Source organism: Choloepus didactylus, chromosome 2 (genome assembly GCF_015220235.1).
Source record: "Choloepus didactylus isolate mChoDid1 chromosome 2, mChoDid1.pri, whole genome shotgun sequence".
NCBI classification, from domain to species: domain Eukaryota; kingdom Metazoa; phylum Chordata; class Mammalia; order Pilosa; family Megalonychidae; genus Choloepus; species Choloepus didactylus.
In genome coordinates this window covers 46352479-46379305 of record NC_051308.1, presented here as the reverse complement: position 1 = coordinate 46379305, position 26827 = coordinate 46352479, and the positions used below count along the sequence as shown (strand labels likewise).

General features: G+C 43.0%; 1 protein-coding gene across 9 annotated transcripts in view; it reads left to right on the top strand.

Moving 5' to 3' along the window:
- The first annotated feature begins 3550 nt into the window (after positions 1 to 3550).
- Positions 3551 to 26827, top strand: part of PROX1 (prospero homeobox 1) — a 60804-nt gene continuing 37527 nt past the window's right edge. For 2 of the 9 annotated variants that reach the window (XM_037823947.1, XM_037824001.1), the window contains exons 1-3: positions 11566 to 12095; positions 12225 to 12330; positions 19886 to 21677. In XM_037823947.1, coding sequence (XP_037679875.1) covers positions 19953 to 21677 — 1725 coding nt within the window. In that variant the 5' untranslated portion in view covers positions 11566 to 12095; positions 12225 to 12330; positions 19886 to 19952. Of the gene's footprint in view, positions 3573 to 11565; positions 12096 to 12224; positions 12331 to 13074; positions 13147 to 13529; positions 13590 to 14477; positions 14533 to 19885; positions 21678 to 26827 lie in introns of those variants that run through there. The other 7 variants (XM_037823999.1, XM_037823988.1, XM_037823956.1 and 4 more) reach the window with 7 other exon arrangements.

The window sequence follows — 26827 nt, the reverse complement described above, 5'->3', positions numbered from 1 at the left end:
TAATTAAAATTCAAAAATTTCTTTTCATGCTTTGGTAGGAGTGTGTGGTTGCTTATTACTTAACACAAATGGAAGAGAAGCTAACATTGAGAAACAAGGAACAGAACTTTCTATAGACACATGGAATAAACTGCAAACTAAGAGTGGGACAGCGGAAAGAAAACATGGTCCTCCAAGAAGAATAGTGCAATAACAATCAGAACATACCTGGGATTTCATCCAAACTGATCTGGAACCAGAATGGATCTCCCAGCTGTTCTATACAGAAAACACACACACACATACACACACACAAACACACACACACAGATGGGTTTCTGCAAGGTGAGATTTCCAGAAGTTATCTTAAGGAGTTAACCCAAGAAAAGATTTTATCAGCAAGTATGGGCATAACTTTACCCGTTTTATGATAATCCATGAGTGAGGTCTGTGACAGGCTGAATAGACAAACCTTTCTATCAAAGGGTTCTACCTAACCCTTCCCACCAAAGCAGGGCTCCCAAGGTGTCAGCAGGATTTGACTGACTGGACCATTAATGGAGCTGCGGTTAATTATTGACTGATTAGGGATTTACCTTATCTTTCTATCAGGAGCTAGCTCAAGACTTAATGGCAAGCAATTTAGAGCCAGGTGGATCTACCCACATGCCTTTTTCTCCTCCTTTGGGTCACTCTAGCTTGTCCTTCACCATTAAGCACATTCAGGTCAGAATGGCCAAACCTTACAGTGCTTGGGAGACCCCAAAAGGATTGGAAATGAGTAGCCAAGTTCATGGTAAGGAGTGCTCAGAGACAGAGATTTTGAGAAGTACTACATTTTGCAAAACTTTGCTTATTGGTCCAGGCTTTCCAGTTAAGTACTGGGAGAAAAACAAAAGAGAGAAAAGCAAGGACTTTTTGTTTCTAAAAGTTCTGGTGATGCCTCTGAGTGAGGATCAGCTCCCCCCAACCCCCACCCCCTAAGGTGGCCTCTCCATTGAAGACCTCTTGGCAAAGCCAGAGAATCCACATGGGCCACTTGGGCCCAGCTGCCCCAGATAAGAGGTGGCCAGTGTTAATGCACAGGCTTCCTCTGCACCTCAGCAGGGCCTTCCTTTTCCAAACAGTCTCCCTTTAATGTTGGTGAATGTTGTTTTTCCATTGACTCAACATCTAGCCTCTGGTGGTAAGCCAGTGGGGAAAGTGGGAGAGGGGGAGGGAGGGAGGAAAGTGAGAGAGAGTGATTCCAAAGCAAAAGAGAGAGGCACAGTCAGTCACATTTCCAAACAAGCTAGACACCTGTTTTGGAAAGACAGTGACCAACCCTAAAATTCTTGCTTCCTCTTGATTTAGATTAACCTTTTGCTCCCTGTATGTCTGTGATCAGCCCTCTGCCCCCTCCCCACCTCTCCTGCCCCAAACCACAGGAGTTACTTAAACATGGAGACTGTCAAGGATTCATAACTTTGCTCTATGAATTTGAATGTCTTATCTGAAAAAAAGAAAAATATAAGATAGCTACTAGGGTGCAACAAAGAGGGAAAAGAAATTCTAGGTAAGAGATAAAAGAGAAAATGGGAGGACAGCAAGTGACAAGAGGGGAATTGAAGAGGGAAATAGTAGAGAAGAGGGAAAAATCAGAAAAAGAATAGAGGCTGGGAAATGAAAAGCAAAAAGGGGAGAACAAAGGGATAGAAGGGAGGAGGACTATAGGAAAATGAAATCTGAAATGAGAATTCTTCCCCAGAAGTTCAGTTTCTCAAGCTACAGGACAGTCTTCAGGTTAAGGAGTGGCAGACAGGCCCTTCTAGGGTTTCTCTGAGCAACACAAGGTCAAGGGGTATCTTCAAAATCAAATCTTGATTAGTGCCAGCTAAATGTTTTGACTTGAAGGAGACAAGGAGGATTAAAAAGCAAAATAGAGCAGCATGGGTAAGAAAGAAACAGGAAAAGAAAGAAAAAATTTTAAAAACTCATGGGGGACACAAAGGGAATGAGAGAAAACACTTCTGAATCAGCTAGTCATCTGCTAACAAGCTGCAAAGATTCCCAATGACAAGTTGTCACATTAGTTTAGTGAAACTGAAGCAGTACTTATCCCCTTTCCTGTGCTTAATCTCTCCCTGCGTGCCACAAAAACATGCTACCACATTTAATAGGATTAGTTTCGTTCACTTTCTCCCCCCCACCCCCTTTATTTTTTACAATTCTATTTTCACCAATACTGGGATCCTTAAATTCATTGACTTCCTGCGGTGCCCAGTAAAACTTGGCATGCATGTTTTATACCCTTAGATTAAAGACCTTATTTGATTCTGAAAATGCAATTTGACTATTTTTGTAACTTTTCCCCCAATAAATTAATTTTTCCTCATAGAAATGACCAAAACTTGGTGGGGGTGGGGATTGGGAGTTGGGGGAGGGATTTGCTGATGGTAAAAGGGTCAAGACAAACCCAGGGCCATGAAAAAGGTCAGATGCAGCTGACAAAACCCAATGCCTTCAGAGGTTATGTGAAGCTCTAGGAAAAACTGTCTGGTTCTGACCCCAGGCAGACCTGAGACCCACTTTTGGCTCTGCTACTTAATGACTCTGTGGCTTTGAACAGGTGTGAAAACTTTGCCAGTCTCAGTTTACTCCTCCATCCAGTGGGGATAATCCTTATCAGGGCCGTCAGGAAAATTACACATAATACACTTTATTTCTTCACTTCTAAGATTCACTTTTTTTCCCCCAAATTTTATAATGTCCCTAAAATCAACATATGTCTTACAATAGATTGTGTATTTAAGGTCGCTGTGTTTTCTTTATCTCCCAAAGACCATCTTTAAACTGATGGTGTATCTTATAATTTATGGTGTTTTTGACAAGAATATGAAAGCATAGTGCAAAAACTGCTTGGCACAGTTCTGACAAATATGAAGTGCTCAATAAATGCTAGAATTATTATTGCTAATTATCACCATGCCTGTCTGCCTCTTTCACACATTCTCACTGAAAGCACACTTTGGATATATGGGGAGACTGAGATGTTGACACTTTTGCCCCTCATTCAGCTTCGTCAAGACTACTGTTCCTAACTGGGGTTTCAGAAACCTGACTAAATCAAACATAGATAATAACTGCCTATGTTGGGTCAGAACCAAAATCATCCAGTCCACTCTGCTCTCTCAACAGGGTCACCAATTGTCATGCTTAGCAGTGCCTTGCAAACAGTAATTATCTGTTGAATTGAATTATTCAATTTTCCTTGAGACCACTTGGGTTAGGCACTCCCCTCCCACCACCACCCCACCCCCCAACACCATCACCAGATTAGCATCGAGAAGGTAAAGGGTGAACTCGCCTTACCGTGGAGGAAAAAAAAAAAAAAATGGGTCATAGTGGGATCTGGTGGGAGAGTGAAAGTAGCGACACTGGGCCGCGGGTGGGATGGAGGGAAGACGGAGCTGGCGCCGGAAGGAGGAAGCTGGCTGCCGGCCGCCCTGTGTCGGGTCCTGTGGAGGCGCAGTAGGGCGAGGGCAAACGGGACACTTTCGATCTGAAAAGGGAGCCAGGGGAACCGCAGTGTTGGCCAAGCTAAGAAGGCGCGGGTGAGTCCCCGCCGCGCCCGCCCGGGTCCCCAGCACCCCGCCCCACCCCCGGGAGAGGCCCGGGACGTTGGTCCCGGCGAGCGGCGGCCGCGAAGCTGTCGGGTCCAAGTCCTCCCCGGCCAAGCCCGGATTAGCAGGCGAGCTTCTTCAACAGTCTCGGCGAGACTGGGCGAGAGCGTGAGGAAGCTGAGACGCGTCGCCGTTGATCAGGGCTTGAGCAGCAGCCAAATGCAGCTGATCCATCTCGCCTTTTCTCCTGCCTCTCCCTCCGCCCCTCAAACGACACTTCCACACCCGCCCGCCCCCCGCCCCCCACCTCGCGACAGCCTCGGCGCTGGGCTGCAAGCGGGGACGCGCCCTCCCGGCCTCCCACTCCCACTGTCCCCGCTCCCAACGCCCCTATGCCTGTCCCCCACGCCCGTACCCCACTGTCTCTTTCTACCCTCTCTTCCCCCGCCCAGTCTCTCCCACAAACACTGTCCCCCATCCCCTCCTGTCCCACCTGCATTCTCGGGCAACCAACCCAGCACACTCCCCTACCACCCCCATTCCCCACCCCCTACCTATACTCTCCCTCGACCCCACCCTGCCCATCCTTCCCCCTCTCACACTTGTCCCCACTCTGCCTATGCCCCCTAGCCACCCACAAGCGGAGGCAAAAGCTCTTCTCCACCATGAGGGTGCTTGAGTGTGATAAGGCAGAATGGCCATGAAACCCCCTACCAGCTTGGCCCCAGTTGTGTGTTTCTCTCTAGTTGTTTTTGGCTGTTGTGTGTACAATCATTTCCCACCTGGTTACAGAGAATAGCCATCCTAGCAGTAATCTTCCACACTTGCCCAAAGACACCCAGCAACACTGGGTGGACAAGCTTCTAGGAGTGATGCTTTGACATTCATTCTTTTGTCTGGAGAGTGTTCCCTGGAACACATTATGATTATTTTAAGCCTTTGGAGATGAGAGTACCAGCAAAGTACCTTCCTTGCGATGTTTAATTAGCTAGTCACAACCTTATCCAGTTCTAAAATGGTCAGCCTTTTTGATCTGCTCTCTGCTGGTTCAGCCCATTCCATTTCTCTGGCTTTCTTCCTCTCACACTACTGCAGAGTCGCAGCCAGAGATGGCACCTTCCTGCCTGTCTTTCCTTCTCTTCTCACAGCGGTCTTTGACTGGGCCCTCTCTTAATTATCGGGGGGGGGGGGGGGGGGGGGGGGGGGGGGGGGGGGGCAGAATTGACATTTGTGCTTGTATCCATTGGTTTGAACATAATTTTATGAAGGTTTGTATTTTACCCTACATGGACTTGGGGGAGGTGTTCATTCAAATATAAAAACATATGACTCATGATATGCATTTTGTTGTTATTGTCATACCTAGGAATGTTTACTTTTTTTCCTTCTTGTTATTCCCCTTGAATAGAACTTTTTGTCCTTGAGCTTCACTGGTCTGGTGGGTGGCTTCTTTAGGATGGGTTTGCCATCTATGAAGCAAGGAAGGTGAAAGGACCAAAAAAGGTGGACAAAAAACCAGGCAGCAGGCTCCAGATTTCCAGATTGGCAAATGCCTTCTCTCTGAGAGGGCATGACTTGAAGTTCTAGGTCCAGGAGCACAGGGCCTAGCTTCCAAACATACACTGATTCTAATTTATTTTGCATGGCATAGAAAGTAGGGTTGAGCTTTTAAATTGTACAAGGTAGCAACTATGCATACGCTAAAATGTGCATACATGTACATATGACAAGGCACTCCAGCTAGCTGCACCAAAACTTTCCACAGGGAGGTCCTGTATACAAGGAGTACCAGTCAGTGCGAGTGTGTAGAGCACACATTTATAGACAAAATAGGTTCCATTTATTCCAATCTTGTGCCGAACACTTTTACTTATGTAAAAGCTTCCCTACAACTCTGAACCGGATATTATCCCTATTTTACAGATAAAAAGAACTGAGACTCAGGTAAAGTAACATTCCCAAGGTCACAGTCAATGATTGGCTGAACTGTAATTAGAAACACAGTCAGTGTGACACTCAGTTTCCCATGTCCAATCACTGATTGTCCAACTGAGATGGCTCCTGGGTAATTCTGATGATCAGCACGGTTTTTGGACCACTGCTCCACATCAAACCACCTTGCTATCCAAGTCACTCAGTCTTGCCTCTGAGCAACCTTCTACATGTTGGATAAAACATTTTAAACATATTTAAATAGTAATGTCGAAAAACTATGCAGCATATGGATTTTCCTTTTGATCTCAAATTGATGACAAAGAGACATTTAGATACTTCATAAAAGAAATATTACCAGAAAAATTATAGAAATCTGCTTTCAACTTTGCCTTGCTCTAATTTAAACAAAATGCAACATTCCAGAGTTACTCTCTCCCTAAATAAATCTTTACTGGGAGCCTCTTTCTCTTTTTCCTCTGTGCCTGACCTACACCTATTTATTTCTAACTTGCTCCTCATCCTGAATAAAAAGCCTTGTAAGATGGACAGTAGGGATAACAAGTCCTAACACCGAAGTCTCTGAAAATAAAGCACCTCCTTCGAATTCATATCCTTGACATAAAAGACCAAAAAAGGGAAGCTGGGAGCAATCGTCCAATATCCTCAGATTAATTGACGAAAGAAAGTGGGTGGGCCGAAAGGGAGATTTTCATCCCTTAAAATGTCCCTTTCCTTCTTTCGGTCCCAAGAGAGAGCCTTCCCCCATCCCTCCACCTCAGGTTAACTGTTCGCGCACCGGCTTTGAGAGCGCGGAGGCGGCCATGGCCCCGCAGCAACAGGCGGGCAGCAGGGGTGGGGGAGGACGGGGAGAAAGAGCGGGCCTGGCGGCTTTGGACGTTCCCCCTCGGCGTCGGACGTTCCGCCGCTCCGCCGAGCGCAGGGAGCAGGTGGCTGCCCTCTGCTCCCAGGCGTGCGCCGAGCCCAGGAGAGCGGAGCAGAGCTCCAGCCCCCGCGGCGGCCCGTGAGGAGGCACGGTCCGTGGAGCGGGCTGCTGAGCCCGGGCGGGGACCGTCAGGACTAGCAGAAGGGGCGGCCTGGACCCCCATGGGCCGCGCAGGCGGGAGGGGAGCGCCAGCCACCGGGAGCGCGGCGCCGCCACTGCAGCATCTCGCGCTCGCGCTCTTGGGGCCGAGAGGCCGCGACACCTAGGGCGGGGCCGAAGCGAGGAAGAAGGGGATAGCAGGAGGGAGGAGATCAGGAGGAAGCCTTGGGCAAAGAAGCCCCGCTTCCGCTGAGTGACTGGAGGAGAAAAGACTCCCGGCCTTCGCTCCCAACCCGAAACTTTTTTAACACACGCAGGCTGGCGTATACCTCGCAGGCTGTGACGACCCCGAGTCGCCGTCAGGGAGGAGAATCGACAAATACACGTCCTCCGGCACACACAGGGAGGTACACAGGCACACTGGAAAGAGAATGGGCCTCCCTAGAGGTGGCTGAGGACGCGAAAGCAGCAGGCAGCCATACAACCGTCAGGGACTCCCGGCCTGCGGGAACGAGCGCTTAAAAACCTGCAAAAGCGCAGAAGTGTGGCAGTGCCCAAAGGCTTTGCGTAACTTTGCCCACTGCGCCCCCGCGTGCAAAGGCGTCCTCTCACACACCCTCACCACCACCACCACAACCACCACCTCCCCTCACTCGGCTGCGGCCTGAGCCTTCCTTTGTATTTGGTGACAGATAAAGAAATACTAGTCTGGGGAAATTGGGTGGGTGGGTGGGGGCTGTAAATTGCGTAAATTCTGCTGGGGTCGCCCCCGGGATACTGAAGGTATCTATCCAAAGACATATCCTCCGCATCCCTCAGCTCTTGGTTTTCTATCCTTCACTGCTGTAGATGAAGAATGTAAAGCAAAACCAGATTGATGTATATATATATTAATCCCTCCTCCCCCTTAAAATCATTGTATTTCCAAATCCTAGCCCTCACAGCTATGGGGAGAGGGTGGATTGGAGAAAGGCAAGTCATTTCGGGGGGCAACACCCCTCGAAAGGCGCGCGCGCGGCCTTGTCGGCGCCTCGCCGGGTTCTGCGCGGCCGGGCGGTGAGGCTGGATTATGTAAGTAACAGCCTTCCATGTGCTCACCACCATCTGTTAATATCTTGATGTGGAAAGTTCGGCGCCTGAGGCAAAGCCCGGGTTGGCGGCGAAGAGCGCCATTTCCTAACCTACTCCTTTCTACTCCATGGTAGGGAATGCACCTCCTTTTTGTAGTTTTCGCCCACTTCCATAAAATCAAATAGTAGTGTCGCTCTTCAGTGACCGACAACTCCCTCATCCCGGTGGGGGTGTGTTTGTAGGGGAAAGAGTGATTTCCTTCAAGGTCACTCTATTATGTAATGTGACCTTTCAACGAATTTAATTTTTTATGACAATTCTGGGCTCCTTTAAAAGCTATGTAGTGGACCCTTGGCGGAAGGGCTTCATTGTCTTAAAAGATTCCCTTTACTGCCAGGACCACTGGCTCCAAATTCTTTTAAGGGTTATATTTCAACTTTGGAGTGATTCGCTTCTGTTTACTTTCAAAGCTGTTGGTTAGCAAACGTACTCGGGAGACTTCTAAGCAGTGGGGTTCCCAGGAGAGAAACGCCACAGCTGCTACTAGCTACTGATCTTATGGCATTTCACTTCCGCCCCCCACACCCATTCAGAATAAATCCAGGTTGGGCTTGGCGTCTCACTGGGCACAAGAGATGGGAACGCCCCGAGAGAGGCCGTCAGGCAGGCTGCTTCCAGACAGCCTGAAACATGCCGGCCTGCTTCCTGGGGTTGTAGTGTTTTTTTGTTTGTTTGTTTGTTTGTTTGTTTTTCTTTCCCACTCTTCTGTGGTGGTGATGGTGGTGATGGCGACGACGGCGAGGGGTGGGTGTCATCACAAGATCTACAGCATCCTTCCGAAATCCACGCCCACGCTTGCCCCTCACCTGGATCTGGTCGAAATTCCCAGAATTGATTTATTTAGATCTGATGATAATTATTTGTAAGGTTTTGAATTACTTATACGCACTATACTTCCTCTTACCCCCCACCTAACGGCTGCAAGAAAGAATAGGAGGGCGGGGTGGGGGTGTGTGGAATACACCGAGGAAATGTCATGGCGAAGTATGTTTAGCCCAGAACTAGATGGATGAGTGATAGTCACAGGAGTTTGACTAAGAACACACAGATCGCTCTTCAGACAAATAATTAAACGCAACATGCAGGCTAAGGTTTGCTGGAAAACCATTCAGAACTTGTGTTAACTTTTAAGCTACTGGGGTTGTGATGGTAATGGGGTAGAGGAAGGGGTTGCGTGGACCCTAGACTTCGCAGTTGGTGTCAGACACCGGGCCAATATCTAGGCGACTTCTCTTCTTCTGGCAGACTAATCCCTTTTTCCTTATCAGAATACAAACCGGAGTCGCCCGAGATGGAGACTCGGGCCTCATACGCGTTGCTCCAGGGCGGCCTGAGACCCGCGAGAGCGCCCCAGCTCGGGCAAAAGAGGTTGCGAGGAGGCTGACATGTACGTCGCCCCCACAGTAGGGGACCGAAAGGGCTCCGCGGGCTCAGCTCGCAGAGCGGGGCTGCAGACCGAGCTCGCTGATGCTGCGTGGCGCGCGCTATTTCAATGAGCGGCTCCTGCGCCCTAAAGCCGGCTGCGAGTCGCGGCGGCCGCAGAGGGTAGCGAACCGCGAGCCTCAATCGCCAGGACTGGGGGTGGGGGAGCTTCCTTGTTTGCCAAGTCGGTTACCCCGACTTCGACTTGGGCCTGCCCTCCCCCGAGTGTGATGGAGGACTTACTGGGGCTCTCAGGGAACTTTCCCTGCAGCTAGTTCCCGGGCGTGGCGTGTGCAGAACGTGCATCAGAGTGCTAGGTGCAAAGGACACAAACTTGTGAGCTAAAGTTCAAGCCATTTCTTTCCAGAGTCCAAATTTTTTCTCTCTCCTTGCCTCCCTTTCTTCTCATTCTCCACCTCCTCCTTCCCTGCCCTGCTCCTTTTAAAACGTCAAACTGAACAGTTGGTCTTAAGGTGTGGAGGGCATATCTCCTTTACTCCTACCAGTTTATTTGTGAATTGGCTCTTATTTATATGTACAAACTGGGATCCTAAAGAAAAATAATAGAAAAAGAAAGGAAGGAGCCTTGATTCACTTACAGAGCCCAAATTTCCCCCGCTCCATACACCCGCTTACCTCGAAAGGACCCAAGCAATAGAAGCATTATTCTGTCCTTGCATCTAACGGGCATGTTGACAGATTATTTCTATTTCCAGTCTAAATTCTCACATCTCGATTAGAATGCTTGATACAATGGCCGATCATTGGAAGTGTGAGTTGTGTGTGCCCGCGTTTCTGTGTTGTTTCTGTAAGGGGAGGGGGGTATCGGGGGCGGTGAAATGGGGCGAAATGAAGGCTGGGGTGCTAACACAAGTCTTTTGTTATCACTGAAACCTAACCTGGCCGACCTGATTTTTCCTTCTTCTCAATTTTTGAATTCCATGCTAGAAACTTTCCTGCAATGTATAGATTCGGGCATTCATCACTATTCTTTTTCAAAGAGATTCAATATCCTCCTCATAGTTTTCTGAATTTGAGACTGAAATTGTAAATGTCCTCGGAAAAGTGTGTGCGTGTCACAGAAGATGGTAGTAGTGCTCGGTCACCGTACTTGTAACACCTCATAAACACCCTGTTGTCATGACACAACATGATTCAACCTTTGATCTGATTAAATTCGAGGGACACACGTAAAATACTGGTTTCCATTCTATCCCAAAAATGAGCATCTACTCAGCTAAATATGAATACTTCTGTTTAGCAGCCTTTGCACATCTTAGCTTTTACAAGACTTTTAAGTCATAAACGCAATTGCTTTATTAAAAGACATTTACTGCACCCCCTGAAAGGGACGGTCTAGGGGCGGCTGAAGGCTGGCTCTTTAGTATCTGTAACTTGCAAGCCCCAAGGAACTCTTTCAGAGAGACAATATCTAAAGAAATCTTCCCTTTTCTTGTTTTCATCCAAGAAATACCAAACCAAAGTGAATTTTCAATGGCATTACGTTGGAGCCCGAGATTTAAATGTTTGAAATTCCTTGCCCTATTGGGCAAACTTTAAAGTTTGTTACTCAGGCGTCAAAACTGTGGGCAAATCCTTATTGCGCCTCTCTCTGTCTTCGGAAATTCTAGGGTGAGTTAGGGGTAATTGCGAAGTAACGTTTGTAACTTTTTTTTTTTTTCCAGAAAGGCTGGTGTACCTACAATTTAAATAACGTAATTAGATGTAAACAAGGCTAAATATTCTTCTTCCTATTAATTTTGACGGGAGATTGACTGGTACGCAGCCAATACCGGTCTTCTAATAGCAGTGCGGGGGAAACCTCGGACATCTATTATTTTAATCCTAAATCTACCTATATTTTGTTGTTCTTCTCCTCTTTAAAAGGAAGCAAGAATATCATGTATTCTTGATACTACCAATGATCCTTTAAAAAGTGCAATGATTTGAGAATCCTCTACCCCCTCCTCCTATGCCACCCCACCCCTAAAACCCTCATTTTCCCTCCAGTATACTTTTCCGTGCCTTCCTCCACCCAAGTCCATGGAGCGCCCGCTCTCTCAGTCACTCGGCGAACTCCATCAGCTGTATCTGAGAGATGAAAAAAGAAAAAGGAAAAAGAGGAGAAGAAGAAGAAAGCAAGCAAGAAAGAAAAGGACCTGCGTCCTGGAAGAGCGAGTGGGAGCCGGGGCCGCTCGCGCCGTCGCCCGCTTTGCATAGTGTTCGCAGATGGCTCGCTCCGGCCCCGGCGCTGCGATCAAGTCGCACCGAAGCAGGGGCAGGGCGGGAGTGGGGGGAGGCCGAGGATGGAGGCCCGTGAGGGGGAGCGCGGGGCCCCTCTCCCCTCCTCTCTCCCAGCCTCTCACCCCCACCCCTTTTATGTTTTTTTTTTTCCTCCCAAGTTCTCTTGCCTCGCTATCCCCCCTTGAATCCGAAGGCGCCTCGCGATTGGGTGCTGGGGCCGGGTACGTCAGTCAGACTGTGACGTGCAGTCTTCCTGTTTCCTTCAGCTGTGTCTTAAAGTAAATCTTGTTGTGGAGCGGAGCCCTCAGCTGAGGGAGCGCTCTGAAATAATACACCATTGCAGCCAGGGAAAGCAGAGCGGCGCAAAAGAGCTCTCGCCGAGGCTGCCTGCTCCCTCTTCGCTTCGCTTCGTCCTCTCTTTCCTTCGTCTTCTCTCTTTTCTTCTCTTCTCTTCTATTCTCTCTTCTCTTCTTTCCTCTCCTCTTCTCTCCTCTCCTCGCCTCTCCTGTCTTCTCTTCTCTCCCCTTCTCTTATCTCCTGTCCTTTTCTTTCCCTCCCCTCTCTCCTCTCTCTCCCCTTTCCTTCCCTCTCGCCCCGCTTGCTCGCTCGCACAGACTCACCGTCCCTTGTCCAATTATCATATTCATCACCCGCAAGATATCACCGTGTGTGCGCGCGCGTTTTCCTCTCTCTGCCGGCAAAAAAAAAGAGAGGCTCAGTCCCACTGCTCTCTGCACCGCGTAAGTATCTTCTCCCCCTCGTGAGTCCCCTCCCCTTTTCCAGAATCACTTGTACTGGCTTGTTCTTGAATGAGAAGAAAAGAAAATAGACTTCCATTACTCATACCAGTGTAAACATTTTTTTTCCAGGAGAAAATGATGTTATTTAAATGAATCATAATAAAATAGCCTCTAAACAGTTTCTAAGCTTGAACCTCAGTGGAACTCAGCGCTCCGCTCCTCCCAGTTCCTAAGAGTAAGTGATCCCCTTGGCTTTTATTTCTTTCTTTCCTGCTGGTGGCTGGGGTGGTGTTTGCGATTGAGGGAGGCTGATATTGCTGGACTTGTCGCTGATCTTATCACCTTTTGTGTACTGTTTCTGGGGCTTGAGGAGGCGCTTGCTTCCTTTTCTTCTTTCTCTTGCCCTCTCTTCTCAGGAGAGAGGACCGCGAGGGGGACCGGGTCGCTTTTTGTTCCTCTGGATCCTTGCTTCCCACCACCCCCTCACTCTCCCTACCAACCCCGGTTAAAAGTCCAGGCTAGTGCCTATGTTCATTCTCTTTGTCTTGTTTATTATAGCTGCCTTTCTTCCAGCCTCTTCCAATTTGCTTGTCATTTGCATACCTTTCACTTCTCCTTTTTAACCTCAGCAGAGGCCCGGGATGGGGAGGAGGGGGAAAGGGACGAGGGGGGCGCTCTATTACATTCCTTTCAAAATGCTGTGGCAGCCAAAATGTAGAAATCGGGGTTGGAGTCGTGGAGAGGTGGGTATCGGGAAACTAGCGCGGCGGTCTTCTGCATGAGATCGATGGAACCAGGGCTGGGTCAAGTTGAGTTGGGTAAGGAAGCACCGGAGTCTAAGTAGTGGAGAGACTGGGGCCTGAGCACCGTGGAAGGACAGAAGGATTGGAATCCGGGAGAGGGGTGGGGGGGGATCTTAGGCAGCGGGTGTCAGAGGCGAAGAATCTCACAGTCATTGCAGACAGTCAGTGGTGTTTGGCTGCTTCGGTCTTGTCTTGTCTGGGTGGTATCCACAATTTTGCCCCAGGTCGGAGCACTGAGGCGAGGAGAGGTGAGAGTGATTGTTACTGGGAAGGATAGTGAGGAGGGCAGCCGGAGGGGGCGGGGAGAGCTGATATCTTGCCTGAGCAGACAAGGAGGGGAGAGAGACGTCACCCAAAGTCCAGTTTAGCAAGTTGTTGGTTCTTCTGGTGTGCCAACCAGTTACTCCTCCTGCTAAAACTGACCGTTGGTGGAGAGAGTTGATGGGAGGGGGTAAAAGGAGTAGCCTTCGAGGGACTCGCAGGTCTCCCGTGTCCCTTCCAGCGTCTTCGGAAGTTGAGAGACCTCCAGACAGGCATATAGCGGAACTAGGAGGAGGGGTTGGACGATAAGTCTTTAATAGCCCAAGGAGGCAGGTTGGAGTGTGAACCTGCTGTTCTTGGCAATCCAGAACCCTATTCTGCCTGGGGGAAGGCTGGGAACTCAACTACTTGTTTTTATTTTTCCAAGAAGGTCTGTGTTGTCTCCTTGAGTTTATAAAAACAGGGCAAGCGCAGGGTGGCCTCCTCTCAAAGTCAAGGCTAGAAGAGTCAGGTTGTGTTCTCTCTCTCTTTTCACCCATGACCTCCCTTACAAAAAAAAATCATTTCCTTTCCTAAACTAGGTAGACAGAAGTCTATTAGCAGAGTGCTCAGGGGCAGGGCCTGACAGGTGTGTTGTGTCAAGAAAGACAGGTGCAAATTTCCTCTGTGTCTGTGTGTGCTTGTGCAGTTCCAGACCACAGTGCTTGCTTGGAGGTTGTAGAGGTTTATGAATTTATGGTCATCCTGGTTAATAGGATTGTCTGTGCTAATGGGAATTGGGCTGTTGTTACGTTTTGAACTCTGCCATATGAGTTCTTTTGTTGGGGAGTGGGGGTCAAGTTGGTATGTGTTTGTTTATTTTTCTTAAGGATATTGGCAGGCTGCTGCTGAGGCTGTCTCAGGCTCCTGTCTGCCAGTCGGCCAAAAACACCCTGGCTTCAGGCAGCAGGTGGAGGGAGATTGACTTTCCCTTTGCTTTCCTCCAGTTTATGCCTATCTCCCTTGGCAGAGATTGAGAGAGAGAGAGAGAGAGAGAGAGAGAGAGAGAGAGAGAGGGGAAGTGAGTTATGGCTGTCCGTGTGTGTGTGTGTGTGTGTGTGTGTGTGTGTGTGTGTGTGTGTGTTTTGGACAGCCATCGATGATGTGTAATTGTCAAGAATACCAAAGTCAGTTTGAAAGTGTTATTGTTGCTGAAGCTTATCTTTTTAGCCTGCTTTCTCCCTGCCCAGAAAGAATAGGTGTGTGCATAAACTCTTTCAAGTCATATGTTAAATACACTCATAAAGTAGAATGAGCCTGTCATTATACCAGACATGTGCCAGATGTCCTAGATAATACTTTGATGGAGAAGGAAAATCTCAAGTACGTGAGAGGTAACTGCGCTTTTCTGTTTGATTCAAGATGTGGGCAGTTAGGTCTATGAAGAATTTCTTGCAAACACTTTTGAGTATTTTCAAAATGAAATGGACTGTCTGTGGTGGGGAAGAAAAAGGAGAGCTTTTTATTGTTAACCAGTCCATATGGCTACAACATGGGCATATTTATTTAATGGTGAAATAGACTAAGTTAGGACTCTGGCTTGATATGTAAGGGAAGATGTTGGGAATTCACTCAATATAAGCACTATATCTGAATTCTTAAAACTTGATCTTTTTTTTCCCTTTAATCAGGTTACTTCTCTAAACTGAATTGCATAGCAATAGGTTAGATGGCAAATGGTTTTTGTTGGTTTTGTTGTTTGAGTAGTGATCACTGTTTCCATGAAAATGAGAAAATATGTGTCATTTATTCTTTAGACTTAAACATCAAAGTTTCCCCCAATATTTTCCTTGGATGCTTTTGAATTTCTTTGGTAATTAAAATGTCATCTATGGCTATGTTCATTTGCTTTATTTTTAATAGGGGTTATCTGTGCTTGGCACTTATTGATATTTTATGTGTCCATTATGCAGAATTCTATTTAGTTTAATTACCACCTTGTGGGAAAAAAAGTCATGCATATATAACATCCATCTTTGTTTTCACTTATTCCTTTCCTAGCATCGTTCCTGTTTAAGCAGCACTTGGAATTTTTAAACATAAGTGAGCTTATTCTATAAGTTTCCATACTTGCTCTTTATTTGTTCGAAACTCAAATAGACGTTTTTTTAACATAAATTTCCTATATCATTTGAGGAATTGTCTCACCTTTGCAGCTGCTAATATAAGGAATTTTAAAATTCAGGATTAACAAAAGAAATTATAAAAACGTTACTGATTTTATAATATGAAAATGGATTGTGCATGATATATTATTATAGGATTCTAATTAAAGAACTGCATAAATAGGAAGGACATATGCATAAGGAATTTCTCAAATCGTATTGCCTAGTGCATTCTAAAGTTTCAAGGGATATTTAGGACCTTTCAATTATCTGCAAAAAAAAAAAGTGTAAATGTTCTTTCTTAAGATTATTTCTTGCCCTCTCTTATCTATCAATTTGGTGAACTACTGCTTTTAAAGTAAGTAGAAATTAATATATTAGGTATGGCTCAAAATATGCAGTGTGCTCATTTTTCAGGTGAAAAATGTAAGGAATTGTTGATAGGATGGGGAATCTTAATAATGAAATTCAGTTGAGAACTCTTTTATGATAGGAAATTTTAAGTCTCGATGTAAGATTTTGACAATGCAATCTTAGTTAATTGAAGTACTAATTTATGTCAGATTGTTCTTCAAAATAAATATCAAAGGCATTCTTAACCTGATAGTAAGCAGATACATCTATGAAGGAAAAGTTGCTAATTAGCAGAAATGAACTCTTTAATATAGTACAATGAAGTGGACAGTTTAGCAATTTTTCAAATCATCTGATTTTTCTCCCTTGAGTTACTAATTTCCAGATTGATTTAAAAATGTTTTTTCTTTGAATGATATTCCATTTGATATTTCATAACTAGGTTGACCCAAGTAGATTAGAGGCTCATTCAAAGGTTATTTTCTAAAGAAAGTAAAACATAGACTTGAGCAATTTCTTCAATAATATAATCTAAATAATCCAGACAAGAAAACCATGCCAATGTTTCGCTTCCCCAGACCCATCAAAGAATTGTCTGAACTATCTGGGCAATTATCATAAGAAAACCCTTCTTTATCCAGAATCTGAACTCCAGACAGACACAGTAAAAGTTACATATACCACTCCCCCCACCACCACCAAATAACTTCTTTATTGAAGTACAACGCTTAACCGTTCTCTTCTTTACACTACAGGGTTCCTTTAAAATTCTTAACAGAAAATTCTTTTCTGTTATCATCATCATTTTCCTTGAGATTCTACACAATAAATAGAATGTGAGATAATACAGATTTTAATGAAGAATCTTTTGGAATAGTTAAAATTTCACTTGATCATACCTTGATGTTTCGTCTTATATTTCTTTTTCTGGGAAAAATCTGCTATGTTAAGCTATCCCTTGTATAAGAGCTATTAAAGTATATGTGAAAATTACATGCAAACTGGTGCAACAATGAAAAGATATTCCGTATAGATTTTTGCATTAATTAAGGAGTTTACAGGAATAGTATGTGTGAATCTGGTCAATAATATACTTGGGTTCAAATTCTACATCAGTGTTTTTCTGCCTACTTGCTATGCTGATGTTCACCAGTACTGATCAAAAGGTTTCATTTGCCTATGTTGAGAAATACAGGAATTTCAAAAATCTTAAGGGTTATAACAATATCCTTGATAAAGTCATTATGTAGCATCCTCTAAATTCTGAATTGAGAAATCATGAAAGCACTTTACAAATGTTTTTAAGAGATTTAATTTACATTATGGTCATTTAACAGTGCGCTTTCTTATGTGATGAACATAGTCACATATATATCTTGCTTATGAGGCATGATGCTAATAAAGTGCTATGTGAGCCAATTATAATTAGTTCATCTTGCCTGTAGCCTCCATGGATTTTTTTGTTCCAATATCTACTACTAGTATACTTATTTCAAAGTTTAGGTCTAAGCCCTATGGAGAGATATACTTATTTGTGCATGTTGATATATTGCCTTTTCTTCCAGGATTATATAATTGATCCTGTTTGATCTGGCCTGGACATTTTACAGCAAGACCTAAATGTATTTGAATTTTCTTAGCCCAAAATAGAAATGAATTATTATTGGATCTAAAAATGTTAAATGATTGAATGAGAATTGCAAAAATCAGTTTAGTTTGGTGAATTTGAAGAAAGTGACAGAATACTTTGTTCTTAACCAATGAGCTTGTTTAATTAACATTTATCCTGTACCGAAGACGAGAGCATCATTTCTTTCCACCTTAGGAAGAGCACAGCCCTACTCTTGGCTCTAGCATGTGGCAGGGATACAGCTGTTGTTACCTAGGCTAGAAGAGAGGAAGTGCAGTTGACGCACAGGTAAATGGCAGTTGGAAAAGGGAGGATGCCTGGGGATGACCTTGTGCTCCTCTCTTACACCGGCCGTTTCCGCACCTCTGACGCAGAGGTGCTCTTTTCCCCATAGCAAGGAAGGGTTGGAGGCAAGTCCAGTTTGGGTATTGAGGTGGACAGGGGAAGAAAAAGCACTGCAGAAAGTTGGTGTAACATTTTGATTGGAGATCAAATCCAATGCTTTGCAGGTGATATTAAAGAGAAAAAGATTTGAACACACATAAAAAATTTAAAAATTTTTAAATGGTGGGAATGAACTCTATTTTCAGAAAGCTGATATACATGCAAAAAAAATTTTTTAAAGGTCTTCCTTGTAAAGCTCCCACCCCACCCCAAACATGCAAGTCTCTCTGTGATCAATAAGAGCTTTGAAATAATTGTCCTTTTTCTGGTTTGTCTCAGTCTCTCCTTCTAATTCTCTCACCTGACAGCAACACCTGATTTATCAGATCTAATGTGTTAGTGAAATAGTTGTCATTGCATTTTATTATTTTATTTTAGTGAGTGAGACCAATGTTATTATTAGTGCATGAGGAGTTTCAATCATTCTGAATTCAATTTTGAACCAAATATTGAAGTTTTGGAGATCTCTGTTTCCATTCCATATTCAGAAAATTTATGTAAAAAGAAACATAGAGAGGCACCATATTTCTTTCATAAGACTGTAAAATGTTTCTTCATATAGAAGCCAGGAGCAAAGATTGCAGGATGAAATCTTTGTCCCTTAAAAGAAAAAAAAAGCACATTGTTGCCATCTAAGCACTGAGCATTTTCTTGATTTTTACAGGTTATTTCATGCTGAAATTATGCCTATTTGCATGGATAGTCATTCTTTAAAACTAGCCACAGATGCAGTCCTAGGGAGCACGTAGATGTTTTTACAGGTGAACCGAAAGAGATGGGAGCTGTTCCAAGCACTCTGCATGCTGCCTTTGGCAATAGACCCTGTTATTGTGAAGATGTGCTCTGTTAAGCAAATGTGAAGTTTAATATTAGATAAACTCTGTGTGAAAAAAATATTTTCATTTTCTTCATAAAATGTTAATTGTACGCAAAAAGATAACATCTTATATTTATATGAAATTTGGGTTTATCATCACTAGTTAATATGTTAATCACAAAATGTCAAGTGCATTTTATAAAAGGCAAGGACGGATGTTGTCTTTTATATTGTGTTCCCAAGAAACAATGGAAGTTCATAAACCAGATAGGTATTTCCCTTTCTCATACATTTGACTGATGTTCTTTTCTTTCTTCTTTTTATGTTTTCTTTCGATCTTTTTCTTTTATTCCCACTTTTATTTGGCATAGGAAGTAAGATCCACAAATTGAGTGTAAAAGGTTTCTTTAAGCATTTGAAGTATTATTTCGGCAGATTTTAACAGAAGAAAACTAGTACTGAAGATACATTTGCTCTTGCCTAGTCCAATTATGTTATTCTACATATCGAGCTCTTAAATATGACAATGTCTTTCTTTTGCAGTGGATCCAACTTTATAATTATTTAAGTCATCAAAAAGACATGGTGAAAATTTATAAATATTCTCATAGTTACAATAAGATATAGCAACAGATACCATCTTCACATATGATTTCCGAAATGCATAACTTATGCTAAATAAGCAGACTTGTCAAATGAGTATTTGTTCATTTATTTCAATGCTAAACTGACCATTTATGTTGGAAAGATGCTGTTGAGGCAGTTTTCCTTCCCATTTCACATACAATAGGAATATTTTAAAATTCAATAATAAAGGGTATGTTCTGAATATTTTAATTGAGTCCTTTCCCTTTAATAGCATTAAAACCACAATCATTTTAATGCATAAATGGAATTTTCATCCAAATTTCATGCAGTCTCAAAATTTAACCTTATTTCTTAAATGTAGACCATATTCATCTTCTTTTATAATATGAATCTCAATGCCCAGAATTTCATCAATCGGTTGTCAGAGGCTATGTTCTTATAATCTACTATTTCTTCTGAAGATAAACAGTATCATTTTAGGCATTTGTAAAAGAGAATCATATTACTGGTGCTTAAGCAGTTTTTGCTTTTTTTTTTTTTTTTTTTTAATCTTAATCCATCTTAAACCGGTGGAGCAGAAATATTTAAAAATGTTTCATTTCAAGCAGAGTGCATAATAAATTGCAATAATTGTAATGTGCCATAAATCCCAGAGCCTATGCATTTTGCATTTGATTCAGGATTGAGGTCAGGAAATTTGGAGAAATTTAAAGAAAATGATTCATCAGTCCTTTTGTTCTGTTGGCCAGGGTCCCGGGATTCTTGAGCTGTGCCCAGCTGACGAGCTTTTGAAGATGGCACAATAACCGTCCAGTGATGCCTGACCATGACAGCACAGCCCTCTTAAGCCGGCAAACCAAGAGGAGAAGAGTTGACATTGGAGTGAAAAGGACGGTAGGGACAGCATCTGCATTTTTTGCTAAGGCAAGAGCAACGTTTTTTAGTGCCATGAATCCCCAAGGTTCCGAGCAGGATGTTGAGTATTCAGTGGTGCAGCATGCAGATGGGGAAAAGTCAAATGTACTCCGCAAGCTGCTGAAGAGGGCGAACTCATATGAAGATGCCATGATGCCTTTTCCAGGAGCAACCATAATTTCCCAGCTGTTGAAAAATAACATGAACAAAAATGGTGGCACAGAGCCCAGTTTCCAAGCCAGCGGTCTCTCTAGCACAGGCTCCGAAGTACATCAGGAGGATATATGCAGCAACTCTTCAAGAGACAGCCCCCCAGAGTGTCTTTCCCCTTTTGGCAGGCCTACTATGAGCCAGTTTGATATGGATCGCTTCTGTGATGAGCACCTGAAAGCAAAGCGCGCCCGGGTTGAGAATATAATTCGGGGTATGAGCCATTCCCCTAGTGTGGCATTAAGGGGCAATGAAAATGAAAGAGAGATGGCCCCGCAGTCTGTGAGTCCCCGGGAAAGTTACAGAGAAAACAAACGCAAGCAAAAGCTGCCCCAGCAGCAGCAGCAGAGTTTCCAGCAGCTGGTTTCAGCCCGAAAAGAACAGAAGCGAGAGGAGCGCCGACAGCTGAAACAGCAGCTGGAGGACATGCAGAAACAGCTGCGCCAGCTGCAGGAAAAGTTCTACCAAATCTATGACAGCACTGATTCTGAAAATGATGAAGATGGTAACCTGTCTGAAGACAGCATGCGCTCGGAGATCCTGGATGCCAGGGCCCAGGACTCTGTCGGGAGGTCGGATAATGAGATGTGTGAGCTCGACCCAGGCCAGTTTATTGACCGGGCCCGAGCGCTAATCAGAGAGCAGGAGATGGCGGAAAACAAGCCGAAACGAGAGGGCAACAACAAAGAAAGAGACCACGGGCCAAACTCCTTACAACCAGAAGGCAAACATTTGGCTGAGACCTTGAAACAGGAACTGAACACTGCCATGTCGCAAGTTGTGGACACTGTGGTCAAAGTCTTTTCGGCCAAGCCCTCCCGCCAGCTTCCTCAGGTCTTCCCACCTCTCCAGATCCCCCAGGCCAGGTTTGCAGTCAATGGGGAAAACCACAATTTCCACACTGCCAACCAGCGCCTGCAGTGCTTTGGCGATGTCATCATTCCGAACCCCCTGGACACCTTTAGCAACGTGCAGATGCCTAGTTCCACAGACCAGACAGAAGCACTGCCCCTGGTTGTGCGCAAAAACTCGTCTGACCAGTCTGCCTCTGGCCCCCCGGCTGGCGGTCACCACCAGCCACTGCACCAGTCACCTCTCTCTGCCACCGCCGGCTTCACCACATCCACCTTCCGCCACCCCTTCCCCCTTCCCTTGATGGCCTACCCATTTCAGAGTCCATTAGGTGCTCCCTCCAGCTCCTTCTCTGGAAAAGACAGAGCCTCTCCTGAATCCTTAGACTTAACTAGGGAGACAACAAGTCTGAGGACCAAGATGTCATCCCACCACCTGAGCCACCATCCTTGTTCCCCAGCACACCCACCCAGCACGGCCGAAGGGCTCTCCTTGTCTCTCATAAAGTCCGAGTGTGGTGACCTTCAGGATATGTCCGAAATCTCACCTTATTCGGGAAGTGCAATATCCTTTTATTTTTCCCTCAAGGAAAAACAAAGCAAAAAACAAGTTTTCCCCAAAAGGTTAGGTTTCCACAATGCATAAAATAATGTAGACTAGTATGTGCTTAAAGATGCAATCTTTCTCATTATTCAAAGTAATAGGCTTTTATCGACGCGTCTGTAACATTTCTGACCCCACAAAAGCTTAAAACTGAACCAAAATCTTTAACACTTTGTCAAGTTGTTAATTGCCTCAAGGAGCTGGTATTTAATAAGGTGCTTTTTCAGAAGTGTTTTTCCTGCTGTTCTTCCTGTATTATCTTCTTATCCTTTTTTTTTTTTAAGAGTAGATTCCAAGAAAGGGCAAAAAAAATCTCATTGTAAATATTGTACTCAATCAGATATTTTTTAAAAGATGGTAAGTTTTATAATAAAGAATAAAAGTCGTTTTCAGATCCCTAAGATACCATAAGAAGAATTTTCCCTTTAAACTGTCAGCAAGACTCCTGGTCTGTTTAAAGAAGCCCAGGTTAAATCTTAGGCAGAATACTTTATAGGTGGGAGGTTGGGATAGGAGAAAGATGGATGTGGAGTGGAGAGGTTAGATTTTCTCTTTAATCTTTAAGTGAAACCTCTTTTTTTAAAAGGAAATACACAGGTACTGATTTATTCCAACGGCATCGGTCTCTCGTTCACCCAAGGTCTGTTCTTTGGGACTGGTGCAGCTGCCTCTATGCATGATTAACCTCTGTTCAGCCATACACAGAAATCTTTTGTCCTAACATTCACAAAGCAAATTATTTTGGAAAGCGAGAGTGCCCCATTAAATATAAAACTCAGCTGTATTAGGCTTTTAAAAGGTTGTCTTTTTATGACTTTAATTCTGAACCTGAGTTTTATGTAGAAATTCTAGTTATGTTTTTTATTAGAACCATCCTGAACTCCAGCTATTTTTAACCGATGATTTTTTTCTCTGTAAATTGGCCTTTTTCAGGAACTTTTTAAAAATCTTGTGGGCATTGGTGTTTTAGGGTAGTAGAATAGTAGCATTTTAGGACAGGTGGAAGCAAGTTTTTAAATAATAAATTACCAGATGGATATAAAATTTAGCAATTAAGTTGGCTGTTGCTAAATTGAGGATTTTGAGCAATAGTCTTGATGACTAGAGATTGACATTTTAGTATCTAAACCCACTCCAGAGGCTGCCACATAAGTGCAAAGTCCCAGCTATGGTGGAAATGTGTTTTCCTAGTTAATGGAGGTCAGCATTAAAGCCAATCTCAGGACAGCAGTGAAGAATTCTGAAAAGGTGAATGGGACCCACAAGTATGAAGCCCACTTGGGCAGTTAAACAGACTCTCTTTCCATAATGAGGAGGAAAAGAATAGTGCCATGAGAAAGAGAAGATGTTGAGTACTTAGATATATAAATAGAAAGTAAGTCTTGGTTTGTTTGCTGATTTAATTTCTTTCTTTCAAAGATCTAAAAGTTCAGTCCACCGGTCATGAATCAAAGCTGTGCCAAGCACTGTGCCTCACTAATTATAAGCATGCAACAAATATTAGTCAAAATGATTGGAATATAGCAAAGTAAATAGACCCAATGACTCAAATGTTGTGGATTTTTTTTAACCCTTTGAAGGAAGAGCATTTTCTGAGGTTCTTGCCAGGCTAATGTCCAGACTACCATTGGGGTCTACCATTGCTATTGCTCCTCAGAATTCTCTTAACTATGTTTTTGCAAATATAGCAGTGATGGTGGGTTGTTTATCATGCACACACATATAGACACACATTTTCAAAGTAAAGAGACATGCCTACTGCTGGTTAACTATTTGAAGCCAGATTTCAAAGTCCTATGAGTCCATTCTAAACACTTTAGTTCCATTGACTAGGTTTTTTTTCTAAATTGGATTTCAATTGTTAGCATATAATCATACCTGTGTTTTTTATTTATTCATTTTTAGTAAGTTGGACCATCTAGGAAAAAGAATCTTTTGGATTGCTTTAAGTGTTAGCTATGCTCACTGTCTCACCCTCTCTAAATCCTCTGAGGAATTTGAGAATTTGAATGAAAAGAAGTTCCTTTTATTTCTATACGTATTAAAGGCATTAAAGAAGATACAGGTGTTTCTTCTCCAGAGAAATAACTTCTCTCTCCTACCATTAGTAAAATTCTGTTGAAGATGGATGGTTTAGAAACTCCATGTTCAAATGAACTGTTAGTGGCCTACACCTGCAGTTATTTCTTTTTTGATAGCTAAATAACTTAGGCACCTTGTTGCAATTAATGATTACGTTTTCCACCTTTTGGCTGTCAATTCTCTGTTTTTGTTTTTCTTTTTTTCTAATTCACGTTTACATGTCATTTCTCAGGAAGAAGATAGGCAAGCCACCTTTTCTGTAGCCCACACGATTCTGAAGCCAGGAAGGAGCTGAGTGTTGGTTGGGAGATTGGGTCAACTTTTCTTCTGTCTTCATCTTTTATGTAGCAATGAGTTCTTTCCCTACCTCATAGGGGAAATAGGCAAAATTCTCAAGCTTTTAGTGTGATAAAACTTCTGGGAAGCAGAGTGAGTGGTGTTTTACTTTAGTTTTAGTTTTCAGGACTGTATTTGAACTTGTTATACAGCTATTCGTAGAAAGGATCAATAGAAATGAATAGAAATGGGATGAAATATCGCTGTTTGTCATTATTATATTTTTACTTTTAATTCATATCTTTCCAAATTGTTATAAGTTATTTAATTTTTAACAAATGTTTTTTTTTTTCATGCTCCAAGGGCATCATCTATTTTTTTGAGCAAAGTAGCCAAGATAAGAACTGTTAAGAACATCAGCTTAGATAAATCCATTCTAAGTACAGCATATTAAACATATATGTTCCATATAATAGAACAAACTGTATCATTCTCCTTTTTCAATAGGAAGGAAATGCTGAATGTGTGCGTGTTAAACTGAATGTCAGCACACCTGCTCCAAGAGTTCATGTCTTGGGTATAAAATATATGTTCAGTATCTTTGCAAATGAATCCATTTAATCAAATATTAAGTTTTATTCAAATTCCAAAAGAAACAGCCAGCCAATTGTTTTTCTTCATGATGTTCCTTGTCATGCATCCTCTTTGCATCTCAAGAGAAATAGCCTTGTTTAGGATTCAAACATTTGCATACACCCAATTAAAGCACAAGAGTAGTATTATAAGCTGTTAGGATGCACAGGTGAGGAAACTGAGCCTGTCTCTGCGACACCTTTCCCTGCTCGACTTTTATGGAGAATGCCAAAAATACTTGAAGTTTGGAAAGGAAAATTCCTTAGTAATTTGAAATTAAAATCCTGCTGAAACCCTGTATTAAAAATGGATTTCTAAAATGTGGAAACAATCCATAGAAGTTGATCTTTTACATTTTTAGAAGTCTTCTGGGGCTTTAATAATTCTGTTATCTATAGGGATACATTTAGATTAAAGACTAAAAAACTGGGCTCCCCAGTCCTCCCTCTGTACCCAGAAAAAATTATGAAGTAAGTAAGTTTAAAAAGAAAATATTTCCATAAGCTACACCTTCCACTGATTACTCTGGACATCTTGTGCATCTTGTGGAACAACAACTTTCTCTATCACTACCATCATTAAATGAGTGAGTTTCAATCTTTTCTCCATTAAGTGTTTCTAGGGGAAAAGCCTCTTAGAAACAGAAAATTGAAGAGTAAGGGGAAAGCTAAAATTCTTTCGGTTTCAAAGTGTTTTAGAAAATATTAGTAAGTAGGCCCAATCTATTTGGTTGGAACAACAGTGTGTAAAATCTCTAGTCACAATCCAGAGTTCAACTGGAAAAAAAGAATTTTCTTCTTCCAGCCTTCACAACCTATTATTCTTCCATTTGCCTTTTTGCTGCCTCTGCTGCTCCTCCCGCTGCTGCTGTTTAGGTAAGGTTATTTTGTTCTTAGTAAACAGACAACACTTAGATTCTGAGGTTGTTTGAACACTGCTTTAGGTTCGGCTGCAATACCCTGCTTCTCTGATCTTTTATATTCCCAAGCAGATGTCTTTCATTAATTTATGGATTTATCATCTTTTCTTTTTTTTTCTTTTTCTTTTTTCTTTTCTTTTTTTTTTTTTTTTTTTTTTTACACCTGGCAGCTGTCTCAAGTTTCAGCAGTTATTGTCTATTTTGCATTACACATAGAATTGAATGTCATCTGTCTTCACAAAGCTATGGCTAAGAGAATTGAGGCAAAGCCACATGAGCTGCTGGGACAGATCTTGTTTGCGTTCCATCCCCCCTCACCCCCACCCCCCTTTACCTCCTTAATATTTATTTGTGCTCATTTTCCTTCCTGGCCTTGAATGGAGCTTAGCTCGTGTTCAGTACAGCTGTATGTTTACTGAATCTATTCCATCATGAGTCATTGTGCGTGTGTAAGTATCCTGGAAACAGCTAGTGCTTTCTTGGAAGAACAGTTGCTTTTCAGCACAAGCACTTAAAAGGGAAATTAACCAATTGGTCAGTTCAGATTTATTTTGAGGAGGAAAAAAAAGGATTATCTAACTCTTGGCTTTTAAATGTTTCATTAGCTATTTTTAATAGTTTATTAGAAGCATATATTTTATGGGAAATTTATCTTAATTACATGATGAGCAAGAGATAAAGATTTATTCTGTGTTTCATTTCAATTGCCCAATTCCAAGTATTACCAACAGGAAACATTTTAAAGCAAAAATTAACTTGAGAAATTCAAATTAGAATAAGTTTTGCATTAAATAAAAGCCTCTAAATCCTGATCAAAACAGGATGAATCGTTTATGTGTTTTCAATAAAAGGAACTGAAACATCTTAGCATAATTGAAATGTATTGAAAGTTTCTGGGAGATTTGATAGCTCTGTGCTTATCTGAGAACCCTAGCAAAACAACTTGTATTTTGTATGACATCAAATTGTAAAAGATTTAGGACTCTTCCTCACCAATAATTAAAAGTACAAGGTTGTTTTAATGTTGTTTAGTTCTGAAAGAGAAAATTTAGAACCCAGATCTGAGAATATTTGTTGAAGTTTTGACTTGCCTAAAACTCTTATCACGGGCAAGAGGAGACAGCTTGCAACTATTATTTCACTTATCCATTTGGACAGATGGCCCTGAAGGGTGCTGGGCTCCTTTAGTCAGTCTTCTCTA